Source organism: Neofelis nebulosa, chromosome X (assembly GCF_028018385.1).
Source record: "Neofelis nebulosa isolate mNeoNeb1 chromosome X, mNeoNeb1.pri, whole genome shotgun sequence".
NCBI lineage: Eukaryota > Metazoa > Chordata > Mammalia > Carnivora > Felidae > Neofelis > Neofelis nebulosa.
In genome coordinates, this window is record NC_080800.1 from 111212286 (window position 1) to 111225364 (window position 13079).

The window sequence follows — 13079 nt, forward strand, 5'->3', positions numbered from 1 at the left end:
ATCTAATTTGGAGGAACAGGGAGGAACACGTTCCCCAAAAGTGATACATGAGCTGTCACTTGGAAGATGAGTAGGCATTAACCAGGTGTGGTTTGGGAGGAAGCAAGGGTAGTTTTAGGAGCCAAAAGCAGGCTAGTGTGGCTGTTAAGTACAAAGGGTAAGAACACAATGAGAGACAAAGCTGGAGAGGTAGTTAGGCAGTTTTAGGATTTACACACACACACTTTTTAATTTTGGAAAGGGAAGCAAGCATAGAATTGGAGAAGGATTAATGATCAGGAAATATGGATTCTAAATGAAGTCTGGTTACTAGCTCTTCTACAAAAGCCCGCACTGGTCTAAAGTGCTCTGAGGCTCAATATTAAGAGTACTTAATATCGGGGCGCCTGGGTGGCTCAGTCGGTAAGTGTCCGACTTCAGCTCAAGTCATGATCTTGCGGTTTGCAAATTTGAGCCCCATGTCGGGCTCTGTGCTGACAGCTCAGAGCCTGGAGCCTGCTTCGGGTTCTGTCCCCTCTCTCTCTGCCCCTCGCTCACTCGCTATTTTTCTCTCTCTCTCAAAAATAAACACTAAAAAAATTTTTTTTAAAAAAGAGCATTTAACATCATTTTTATGAATTTCCAAGTTAATGTAGTTCCAGTGTTAACCCATGGTACATTTGGAAGTTTCTGGGCCCTATACCTCCCCCACCTCAACAACATCTAACATCCCCCTCCACACACTTCTCTGCTATTTTTCTTCAAAATGTCATTTCTATTGCCTGTGGATTGTTTTTAGGTGGAGACAGAATACAAATAAGCTTCGGAAAAGTAAAAATAAAAATGGAAACAGTATAGTCCACAGTACTCCCAGTCTATGCTCACTGCTGTGAAATGCATCATTAATAATACCACTTTTAAGTAAGAAGTTCGGAAAATTTAGCTGGCTCTGATATTTTTTCAACCCAATGGGAAAATAGGTCTAAAATATGAATTATTCAAAGTACTGAAAGAAAGTTACACAGATAATCTAAGACATTGGAAAATCAAAAGGCCTTTATATTTGCCTTTGGAACATATGTGATTTTTCCTCCTGCAGCATTTTGCCTAGACTAATATTAAAATGAATTTACTTTCCTAAAGCACATATTGGCCGGGCAGCCGAAGGACACGCTCTGTGCTACTTGGCAGGAAAAAACAGACTTAGATTAAAATTTGGCCACCAAGCAGATAATCTGAATATAAATAAAGACTTTCTTATTCCAGCCACCAGACTTATGGTGAGCCCTGGGTTAAAAGATTCCATTCGTAATAAGACCTGCTTGCTTAGGTGAATCCTGCATTCATTCAAAAACACAGAACATGACTCATGCAGAGAGAGCTCTCACCTAACACCACTGATTGCCTTAAGAGAAATAAGCTAACAGGGAAGTTACCAAGCAGTTACCAAGAGAAAAATACAAATCTGAATTTTTCGTTTCGTTTATTCCTTTTCAGGAATTTCTTCTCTATTCTTAAATACGAACATGCATAAAACTTTGTTCCTTTATAGTACAATAGCATACCTCCATCTAGCCTCCAGTAGAATTTACTCCGGATATTTTCACAAAACTAAAACCCGTTCTATCCAACAGTCACAAACTACCCACAGTATATCCATGTAAAGCAAGACTTACGTGATTTTTTTATTCATAGATCACTGAACAAAAGTGACTTTCATAGTGTTCACTATTAAACCTTCTACCAGGCCTTCTAAAAGCAACAACATATGGTCCAATTTGAGTTTATCTTTTTCCCTTCCTAGCTTAAGCTCTGATGGAGGTGTTAATGAGCCTCAGACTAATGGCTGAAAGCCAGACAATGCAAGGAAAGCAGAGGACCTAGACAGTTCAAACTGGACATAGGGGTAACAAATCAAAAGTGAACGATGGGGTGCCTGCGTGGCTCAGTCGGCCGAGCGTCTGACTTCGGCTCAGGTCACGATCTCACGGTTTGTGGGTTTGAGCCCCCTGTCGGGCTCTGTGCAGACAGCTCAGAGCCTGGAGCCTGCTGCGGATTCTGTGTCTCCCTCTCTCTCTCTGCCCCTCCCCTGCTCGTGCTCTCTCTCAAAAATAAACATTAAAAACAGTGAACGAATTCTAATTCATTCTAGCCATGGTGTATACATATTGACGCAATATCTAAATCACACAAAAATAGTTATAATTATTACGGTAGTGCCCTCTGCCTAAAAAAATAAGGGTGAAAGCATAAGAGAATCATTAAAACATTCAAATAATAAGGTAACAACAAAATCAGGATGTCCAGCGTGTCTCACACTATTATCCATCTGGGTCAGCCACTTGGTGCCTTATGCGGTCAATAAACTGGACTCTATCAGATTAGATTTGGCAGGCAGGTAAATGCACTAGAAATAAGCCACAGCTCTACCAACCCCAGCACAGATCCTGGTATAAGCTAAGACTTACAGGGCATCTCCTACCCCTTGGTGTGGGTTAAACTGGTCCCTAGGGTACATTCTCTGGTCTCTACCGTCTCACCTGAAGAAGACCCAGCATTATCTTTCTGCATAACTTCTAAGTTTTTAAGATCACACATTTAAATATTATCATTTCCCCAGTCACCTTGGGGATAGGAGCTTTAAAGTATCAGCACAGATGTCTAAGCTGCTCACATAACCATGTTCGAGGTATACGAATACAGTTCTGTTATAAAATAAATCTTGATTAAGTCTTATTCTTTGCACATATCACATATTCATGATTAAATTTCCTTGCCATGACACATATACCATTAAAAATAATGTTAAAGTCACTAAGTGAAATCTAATGAAAAATGTTAAAATAAAACTATAAAGGCTAAATTAGCAGTCACAATAACACTGATGCAGTGGGGGAAAATTTCATGGGAGAACTTGTCCTTTTCTGTGCGAGAAACAGACTACCACTTAATCTTCACTATATGACTAGTGGCCCTCAAAATTCCTTTATGTAACGTGCCACAGATAATCTTGTCCCCAAAAGGACAAGGAGCAGAACAAGAGTTCTCAAGACACAAAAAGAATCAAAGCACCATGGAAAGGTGAACTTCCAAGCTATCGTCAAATTCTTGATGTTCAGGGGCTCCGGGGTGGCTCAGTCGGTTGAGCGTCCGAGGTCATGATCTCACGGTTGGTGGGTTCGAGCCCCGCGACGGGCTCTGTGCTGACAGCTCAAGAGGCTGCAGCCTGCTTCGGATTCTGTGTCTCCCTCTCTCTCTCTGTCCCTCCCTGGCTTGTGCTCTGTCTCTGCCTCTCAAAAATAAATAAAAATGTTAAAAAAAATTCTTGATGTTCAGAAGGACTAAATCCAGAATGACAGAATTCCTGCCTTCTGGTTAACAATGCTCCCCAGATTTGGTTGGCAAAGATTTCAGAATTTTCATCGAGTAAAAAATATGATACGAAGAGCAGGCCTACTATTCCTTTGCGTGGCAGTTAACACACTGGACACAAACCCCAAATGGGTCCATACTCAAACTTCACACTTAATTTACACTTCAGACATCAGATTTTAAAGACTATTATCCGATATATAAAGCTTAATTTACATTGAGGAGGACACTTGTTGGGATGAGCACTGGGTGTTGTATGGAAGCGATGAATCACGGGAATCTACCCCCAAAACCAAGAGCACATGTACACACTGTATGTCAGCCAATTTGACAATAAATTATATTTAAAAAAATAAAGTTTAACTTAAAGTTTTAAAACCCACCTCTTCTTTATGGGGTGGAGCAGAGAACAAATTACAACAACTTAAATGATGAGATAACATCTACTTATGATCTGGTGGTACCTTTTCTGCTCCCTAAAATATATAAATATGGTTTCCTCAGCAATCAAGTATACTGTTACCCTTGGCAACAGAAACCAGAACACAGTCTCCATCTCTGTCCCTGTTTCTAAGAATACGGATGTCTGATCAATGAAACTGCATTACAGAGATAGGAAAAACAGTTTCTGCAAAGGCAGGATCTAATTTTTATATATCATGAATAACTCATGTTTAAAATCTCTTCATTGCAGGCCTACATGTCAGCAATACTAGTATACAAGGGGTCCCAAAAGTCAGTGCAATTTTAAGTTTTAATATTCTCAGAAGTCCAGATGCTACGAACTTACTAAAAACATCTTTTAAAGCTTAATTGCTTACATACCTTTCACACTTAGTTTTGTGAGTTTTGAGCAATAAATTTCTTTTTAACATATTACTTGAGCCACATGTTGGCTTGTTACTGCTCGATGACTGGTCTCATGTGAATAAAACAAATCTTTCCAGGGTGAAGCAACACTTTTTGCCTTTAGGGATCAAAGTGCCCTTGATCGCCAATGTCAGTGTCTCCAGGGCTCTCATAGCTAGTCACAGGTCGGAGGAGAATGAGCGTAGTGGCAACAGAAATAGGACAGAAATAGGACCCTCACCACAGCCACCATGGTCGACAACGTACGTTTTGCTGCTCAGAGGAATAAACGTCTGAAGGAGGGGTAGGGACCCTTGGTAAACACCCTCTCTTTCCCTTTTTATTTGTGTGAACCTGTTTTATGGCATCCTGTAGAGTCCATGACAATATTTAAAAACTCCACCGCACCCTGTATGTTTTCAGCTCGGCAAAATGCTTTCGTATCTTTTCCCTAACTTGGTTGCTTGGTTAGTAACTGGGTAAGCAAAGCTATTTATAATGTCATGTGCCTATATTAAAACACACTTTACCATAAAAGTGATAGGCAGTTTCCACTAAGTATAGAGTTTCATCCACTAGTCCTGTTGACAAGCTTTAGAAGTTTTCTCTTTGCAATCATCTACATACCTGGAAAAGCACTCTATACCGAAATTAGCACACTGAGCCATCAAGGACAGACACATATGAGAGAGAAGAGAGACTGTGGGGCTGAAAATAGCTAGAACAATCTAAAAGACATCTGTTCCAACATTAGAACGGCACTCATCGACGAGTCTAATAAACTAGAATAATCTGTGACTTCTTGGTCAACTAGAAGTACAGGTTATCTTACATAAAACAAGTATCTGATTTGGAAAGAAAGAATCGCTAATCCTTATACCTTATAAGTAGATTACACAATTCTTCCATTTAGAGGGTACCGTCCTTCTATTTTTGTATAAGTATTTATTTTATTTGAGAGAGAGAGAGAGAGAGAGAGAGAGAGAGAGAGAGAATATGCACACGCAAGTGTGTGAGGGGCAGAAAAAGAAAATCCCAAGGAGGCTCCCTGCTGTCAGCACAAAGCCTAATGCAGGGCTTCAACTCACAAACTGTGAAATCATGACCTGAGCCAAAATCAAGAGTCGGACGCTTAACCGACTGAGCCACCCATGCGTCCAATCCCCCCCCTTTTAAATAAGTATTTCCATCCTTTTTTTTTTTGAAGTGAATGTACTGTTGGGCTCTTAAAAAAAAAGACCCTCGGCTATAAACTCAGGATCCTGACAAAAGGTGCCAAACAAAAAGTCTAGACACAACTGTGTCTAGAACACAGGTGCTCAGTGAGTTGATTAGAAATACATGCTAAAAGATTTCAACATATTACCTGGCCACTGCCACTATCCCTTCCCCTTCCTTCCAATATGTACATCAGCATCCAAGTACTCAACTTCAGGTAGATGAAGAGAAGTTGACTGTTGCACAAAAACACTGAAGGGTCTTAAGTTAGACACCCACACTTGGATGAGTAAGACTAAAAGAAATTATGTGAACAGACCACAGGAGTCAGGAAGTATTGGTATACAACAAAACCTCAGTTAGGATTATGACAGAATACCTCCAAAATTTCCAAAAGATTTTTATAACAACAGGAAATGCTATTTAGAAAACGCCATGCTTAAGAGGATGCCGGTATTCTCTGCTCAGTTAAAAGAATATACTACAAAACGTGGCAGAACAGCCACGATCGATGCACACTGTCCACAGCGACCCAGGAAAACTTTCTCCCGCCAGCCAGCTGCTGCCCCTCCCCCACACCATTAGCACCCACTGAGAGAGGCTGACCTGACAGGAGCTAGGAATGAAGGTGCCAAGAAGAAACACACATTCCCAAAAAAGTACTCAATGACTTTCAAATGATCTGGTTTTCCACGGTATCTGTACCTCCATGGAGATTTCCCTTCTACAGAGCATGAATCAAAAGTTGAATATTATTTCAAATGATCCCAATGTACTTTTAATGTGGCTCTTTTTAAATAGATCATACCCTAACATCTTTTTGATTTTATTTCATTTTTTACCATGAACTGAGATCAGACAGTTGTGCAGCCTCCGGAGACAGCATATTGGTAGTGCCTTGGAAGAGCCTCTTGGGCTGGCTTTCCGTTTCCATTTCACCTAAAACAGAAAGAGATGATGCTACTGTAAAACAATTTTACAGATACGGCGTGGTGCTAAAATGGGATGATCTTTGTTTAACCCAAGCTCAGAATACTTCTTCAAGCCATTACTTCAAAGCTATTTTTCCATGCGCTTTAAGGTAGAAGAAACATGCTTCCATAGAACCTCAACCAAAAAGTAAGCAGCCCTAAAAAAAAAAAAAAAAAGAAAGAAAAGAAAAGAAAAAGCCCTTCTTATTTAGCACACTACGGATATAGTCATGTTCTTTAACAGAAGAGAAGAACACTGACTGCATCGGGCAAAATGAATCAAGGCTTACCACAGCAGAAATAAAGACTCCCCAAATAGCTGAAGCTCACAGTGAATAATGATTTATCCTAGAGAATTAGGAAAGTCCATTGATTTTATATTATTTTAATAGTGGAACATTTCCCGAGTCGAAGTCAAATGGGTTGAAACGTATGTAGTCTAATAAACTCAAAGGTTGCTTTTAGACTACTTAGTAAAATGAAGACTAAAAAAAAAATAACTCTGTTAAGAGAAAATACTGAAAATCGGAACCTAATTTTTCTAAGATGTTACACATGATGAGGCCCAGGGGACTTGACTACCCAGGTAAGGTTTAAGGAAGCCTTTGACATCTTTACATACAAATGAAATGTGTGGCATGGAAGAAGAAAATCCCATGAAAAAATCATACTTTTACTCTTCGCTAGAGTTCTTTTAAAAAAAATAGTAACTGAACGCCCATCTGTAATCGAAAGCAATTATTAGTCAATTCACAAAATTGGTGGTGTACTGGCTACCCCAATTTTCCAGATTTTCTCAGAACATCTAGAAGCTAGCAGAAAAACTGCATCCATCACAATAACATTTTGCCCCCAGGAGTGCTAAGACTAAAAACCCTCGGTTAGACCGAAAAAGCCCCTTTCCAAATAAGTCATGATCTAAAACACACAAATAAATACCTTAGTTTTGAGGCTCCTTATCTGAGCTTTACAATGGAAGATTAAACAAAATTCAATTCTTGGGCCTAACTATACTCCAATAGAAAATTAGTAACTGTGAACTTAAAGCTGTTCAAGATTCTTAGGATGGAGAAAGATCAAGAAAGAACAAATGCAACATTCATTTTTTTTCATATTATCAATTAATTCATATTACCTCTCTTCTGGAACTATTCTGAAAATCGCTGAAACTCAGGAAAGGTTATATCTTTATCCGCTTCTTCCATGCTTTAATATGGAGCTTTTAAAAGCTACTGCTGGACTTTCAACAACACCTTGTTAGCAAAAGACTTTAGCCCTTTTTAGCAAAGAATCCCTCCATCTGCTGGTATATTTTGGAATAGCTTTCAAACTAAACAACCATACTAATTCCACCAATTTCCTGCAAGATATTTAAAATTGATAACAATAATGATGGCTCTTGTTTCCAGGTGTTAGTGTCACGTAATACCTCCTGAGAGGGTTCCTATGATTGTAAATAATTCTCTGCGGCATTAAGGCTACTAGTTCATAAAATAAAATTTATTCGCTGAATACAAACATTGTCACCATATCAAAATCTATTTTCCAGAGCACACCATCTTTAATTTTAAGTTATCTAAAATATCGTACTTTTGGAATCTGGGCATGATGCTATCGCTGGAGTTTCCACTAAAGCTGCAAGTACCTGTTAACCTAATATTAGGAGAGCGACTTGTTTCCTGGCCCCCACAGAGATCTACACAAAGAAATCACTTAGTGCATTGCTTTTTCAAAATTATTGCTAAAACTCTCATTTAAAATGACCCCCAACACTTGCAATCACATAGATACAGGCCCAGGAATAATGACTAAACGTGCATTAATTTTTTTTGCCTTTTGAAAATAGACTCCGGGGCCAGGCATTTGAGTATACAGCATGTTTATAGACCTGTTCGCTATGACATAAGCACATACTTCTGCAACATATTAACTTGCATCTGTTTTCTATTCAGATCACTGAGAGGCAAAAGTTTTGGAATATATATTGGTAATATGAACATATGAATAAGATTCAGTTGTGAAGTGTAAAAAATATGGACAGTGTTAAGTAACCAATTTACAAACTTCAGAATCAGTAAAGCATACATTGGGAAGAATATTTCCTATTTCTTCAGAAAAAAGGAATCACACCTTGAGCTAATTTCAGACAGAAATTCTAATTTGTCATTCAAGCTCAACTAGGTTTAATATCAGAAGTGGGACACTTACCTTTTCTTTTAAGAGGACCAAGAACACTGGGCCTAATGCACTTGACTGGACTCTGACTCCTCCTGCTTCAAAGAATAAACAAACAGGATGATGTGAAGTACTTTTAAGATGCAAGATAAACGTTATAGCCCAAATAAATCAATAAAATTGACAGTCATGTAGAAAAAAATGGAAAATGCCTGTGTTATAAGTTGAGTAACTGAACTGCCAATACATGATCTGACCTGGAATATGATAATCTGAAAAAACACGGCATTTTAAGCTATTTTAAAAAATCGTCTAGGGGCACCTGGCTGGCTCAGTCGGAAGCACACGCAAGTCTTGATCTCAGGGTCATGAGTTCAAGCCTCACATTGGGTGTAGAGATTAAATAATAATTAAAAAAAAAAACTTAAAAAAAAAATTCTATAAGACAAAATATCCACAAGTTTTTTCAAAACAGACAAACCTTATTAAAAAACTATTTGGATTTGACTGGTATACAATCTTTAACAAACTTTTTTCCTTATCCTTACAAAGGATAGGTTATTGCGCGCATGCACACGTGCGTGTGGTACGTGTGTTCGTTCTCTGGCACCATGTCTCAAAAAACACATCTCTGGTAAAACGTTACTGCTAGAATACAGGTGGTAGGTATATGGATGTTCATTGTGTCCAATTTTGCTGTCTGTTGGAAAATTTCCGTAAGAAAATGTTGGGGAAAAAGGTCATCGGGAGACACAAATTGAACGTGTAGCATTTCAACCACATTTTTTGAAAAGTAGGCTGGGGGCGCCTGGGTGGCGCAGTCGGTTAAGCGTCCGACTTCAGCCAGGTCACGATCTCGCGGTCCGTGAGTTCGAGCCCCGCGTCGGGCTCCGGGCTGATGGCTCGGAGCCTGGAGCCTGTTTCCGATTCTGTGTCTCCCTCTCTCTCTGCCCCTCCCCCGTTCATGCTCTGTCTCTCTCTGTCCCAAAAATAAATAAAAAAAAAAAAAAAAAAAAAAGAAAAGTAGGCTGACTTACCTGGAAAAGCGTCTTGGACTATGCACGGGACTTGGTGGCAGCCCACTGCTGCTCACAAACATTTGTAAGGATGGTGAAAAACATTGCTAGAAAAAAAGCATATTTAATATTAAAATAGTTCTAGTGCTCTGGCTTTCAAAAAGTTCTCAAAATAATAGAAACGACATCCTTAGAACTGCTTAGCTGTGCGTGTATATTTTACATACGCAGAAACACACGCGTGAGAATATGTACCTAGACTGACGTACCATTTTCTTCAAGTTACTATCAGAAACTTTCATGGATTTTCCTTCCAGTCATTGGATTTTTTAAAAAATGAGGCGATTTGTGTGTGTGTGTGTGTGTGTGTGTGTGTGTGTGCGCACGCGCGTGTGTGTGTGTGTGTTTTAGAGTAAACAGCTCAGTGTGTGAAAGACAGCTAACACCTTGTCAAGGAGCCTACCTTTCCAAACCCTCTGGTGGGTGATGGTGCCGGAGAAACTGGAGTGAAGTCAATCCTTTTAGGAGAATATAGTTTCTCCGGCTTCTCAAAATCGCTATCACTCTGTAAACATAAAGTGTTATTTCCTTGTAATTCACAATTCAGCCCATCGCAGTTCTTCTTTACTACTCAAACACGCCTACACTTTTAGAATAGAAATGCACAGACAGTAAACAGTTGCAATCTAATATCCTGGCGGAAAAGCAGAGATCAAAAACCGAATACAAATTTGGAAATGGGGGAGACAGAAGTGTCTGAAAAAAATTAATGAAGCCAATGAATGACATAAAGGTTTCCAGAAAATCAAAACCAAGCAAACATGTGAGAACTTTACCAGGCTCAAGCTCTCGTCCCATGACTGGCTGATCTGCATTGCTGTCTGCACTTCCCTAAAACAAATAAAAATGAGAGGCCGTCAGTGCTCAGAAGCAAGACATACATTAGGCTCTGCTCTTGTGAAGCACTGCTCTGTTCTTTGTGAAGCACTAACCGTTCGTGTGCAGTTTCTCTGTTCATCATATCCATGCCTTCCTCCTACAAAGACAAGCACATGCTGAAAACACAGTATTTACCCACATCCACACAGTTCTCTACTTCAAAGTACAATTTAAAAGACTTCTTTCTACCAAAAAATAAACAAATAAAAGACTTTTCTACCGTCTTTGACATAATTACAGTACAGCAGCACATGCTAAGACTGTCACCCAGGCCACATCTGTGTTTCACCTGCACGCACACTCAGAAGAATTTGCATCTGTCTATGGCCACCCAGAGTGGGCTCATTTTTAATATCTACATCTTCAGAATGAAAATAAAATCCAAATGGAAGATTCAGACAACTGCAGCTGAGCTAGGAAGTAGAATTTACCCTTTTGATCTGATGCAGTCTGCTACTAGGAACGCGATTTGGTGACGACGACAGCAACTGGAAAGGAAAAGTAAACACTTACTTCTTTCTGAATCACAAAGCAGTGTCTGCTGTCAGTACCAGTGTCCAACCTCCCCCCAAATAAGATTTCACATTCTTCTCAGAGATCTAGCTCTTTAGATCACTGAACATTAATGCACCAGAGGCAGGACACTCGGTTTTTGGAAAGTACACCAGGTGTCCAACCTCAAAGCACCATCTGTCGCAAGACAGGCACTGACTTTAACACTTTTCCCAAATGAATGCAGAGCTGTGTACGTTCATGTAAAAAAAGATTCCAGGCCTTAGAAATATCCATTACCCCACTTATCTAAAATAAAGAACTAGGTAAGAAGGGAAAGAAAAAACTTGTAGTCATTTTTAACACCAATGCACCCATGGAGGAAGATAGGCAAAGAAGCCCAGTATAGTATTTTGTCTATGATTAGTGTTTATCGAAAACACTTCAAATCTGCAATAGGGAGATTTTGTTTGTATGCTCTAAATCACTTCTAAAATTTGGTCACTACCACTACATATACCACTGTGGTAGAATATACACCACAAACCTTACTAGTTAAGAAAAAATCAACGTGGACGGCAATGTGTATTTTTCAAATAACCATTCCTTTCCCTTAGAGCATCATTTTTTGACAACACAAGGCTAAAATGACCTGGGGGCCAAATCATGTTCCTTCAAAATAAACACAATCTGATCCCAGAATGAAAGGTAGAATTCATCTCAAGAGACCTTACAGGGTTCTAATAGCCATAATGTAAACAACTGCTATTTACTCCCTAATGAAACGCAAATTTGTAATGCTGTAAGACAAATAAGACAACAATCCAGTTACGAGAGGCCCTATCCTATTAAAACTTCTAAAAACCCTAATGTAGTGAGTAGAATAAAATGGTGATAAACTGTTCCAAGTTTTTTAGGCAAAAGCTAATCCAGGTGCCATTTTTAAAAGTTAGACACTGAAATATGATTTGACCTCAAAGGATATCTCTTCAGTACCCACCCTTTTCTCTTTCTCTTTCCTCTCCTAGGCTCTGAAAATAGAAAAACTTTACAAATAAAATCCTTTGCAAAAGTGTTTTTTTTCCACTTATAAAAATAACACGTGTTTACCACTAAACTCTTAATAAGGCCATTTGAAAAGCACTGGGCCACGAGGCAAGTCTCTAAGGCAGGAAACACTAACAGGATATCGAGGCAGAGAACATGGACGTGGCAGAGAACAAAAGAAACCCCAGGGGCAACGAAATCATCAGGAAAGCCAAAGTAAAGAGTGCAAAAAGCTGACAGTAGAGGAAGTCAGAAATGTAGATGCTGCATCTATAGAATGTACAACTTGTCAACTAAGAACTAGAAGGAAGACCCAAAAGGAAGACAGGGAGGAGAAATGCTGGGTCTTGTACCAGAAACGAGCAATGTACCAACTGAGAAGAAAGCCAAGCACTTCAAGGAGGTGCTGTTAATGGTGTTAAGTAAAGCGAAGAGCCTAAGTAGAAGGAAAGAGGCCCCTGCCACTGGGCACTGGTGATTTTTGCAAGAAGTTTTTTAATAGCATGGTGGTAGGAGCAGTGAGATCACAAACTGGTCGAGTAGCTGGCAAGAAATTGGGAAACAAGGAGCTGGAGGCAGCTGGGTGTAGATTAGGCTTTGTAGAAGCTCGGAGGGGTCAAGGGAAAACAAAGAGAGACGTAGGGAAAAAGACAAGTTTGTGTTCCAGATATTCAATGTGTGAGTCAGGAGAAGAAGGCAGGAGCGAAAAAGCCAGGGAGGAGGGGACTAGAGAGGAGACAACAGACCAAGCAAAGTGACAAGAGACAGAAAATCTAGGAACCATTGGAGAAAACATCACATGTGAAGGTAACGACATCTTAAGAGTAAGAAAGCTGACGTTCATACAAGATGACCGTCTGCCTTCACAGAGAAGGGTCAGCCACTGAAAGTGAAAGGTCTAGGAAGCTCGCAATTTTTAATTAGAATATTGCTTTGGAGAACAGTGCAGAGTAAGTGGCAGGCACCTTGGGCCCAACATGCCCAGAATTTATCTCCCGGCCCTTCAGATGACCAATTCCTT

General features: G+C 39.6%; 1 protein-coding gene and 1 non-coding gene across 8 annotated transcripts in view; both read right to left on the minus strand.

Annotated features, from left to right (window-relative positions):
* Window positions 1–13079, minus strand: part of LOC131503223 (PABIR family member 2) — a 204211-nt gene that overhangs the window by 185840 nt on the left and 5292 nt on the right. For 5 of the 7 annotated variants that reach the window (XM_058714814.1, XM_058714819.1, XM_058714818.1 and 2 more), the window contains exons 3-9: window positions 10951–11007; window positions 10573–10616; window positions 10417–10471; window positions 10044–10145; window positions 9602–9687; window positions 8598–8662; window positions 6261–6357 (exon numbers count right to left, since the gene is read on the minus strand). In XM_058714814.1, coding sequence (XP_058570797.1) covers window positions 6261–6357; window positions 8598–8662; window positions 9602–9687; window positions 10044–10145; window positions 10417–10471; window positions 10573–10616; window positions 10951–11007 — 506 coding nt within the window. The remainder of the gene's footprint in view (window positions 1–6260; window positions 6358–8597; window positions 8663–9601; window positions 9688–10043; window positions 10146–10416; window positions 10472–10572; window positions 10617–10950; window positions 11008–13079) is intronic. The other 2 variants (XM_058714817.1, XM_058714813.1) reach the window with 1 other exon arrangement.
* LOC131503346 (small nucleolar RNA U109) lies at window positions 2902–3033 on the minus strand. The gene has a single exon (XR_009257435.1). It is a non-coding gene; the product is annotated as a small nucleolar RNA U109 (small nucleolar RNA).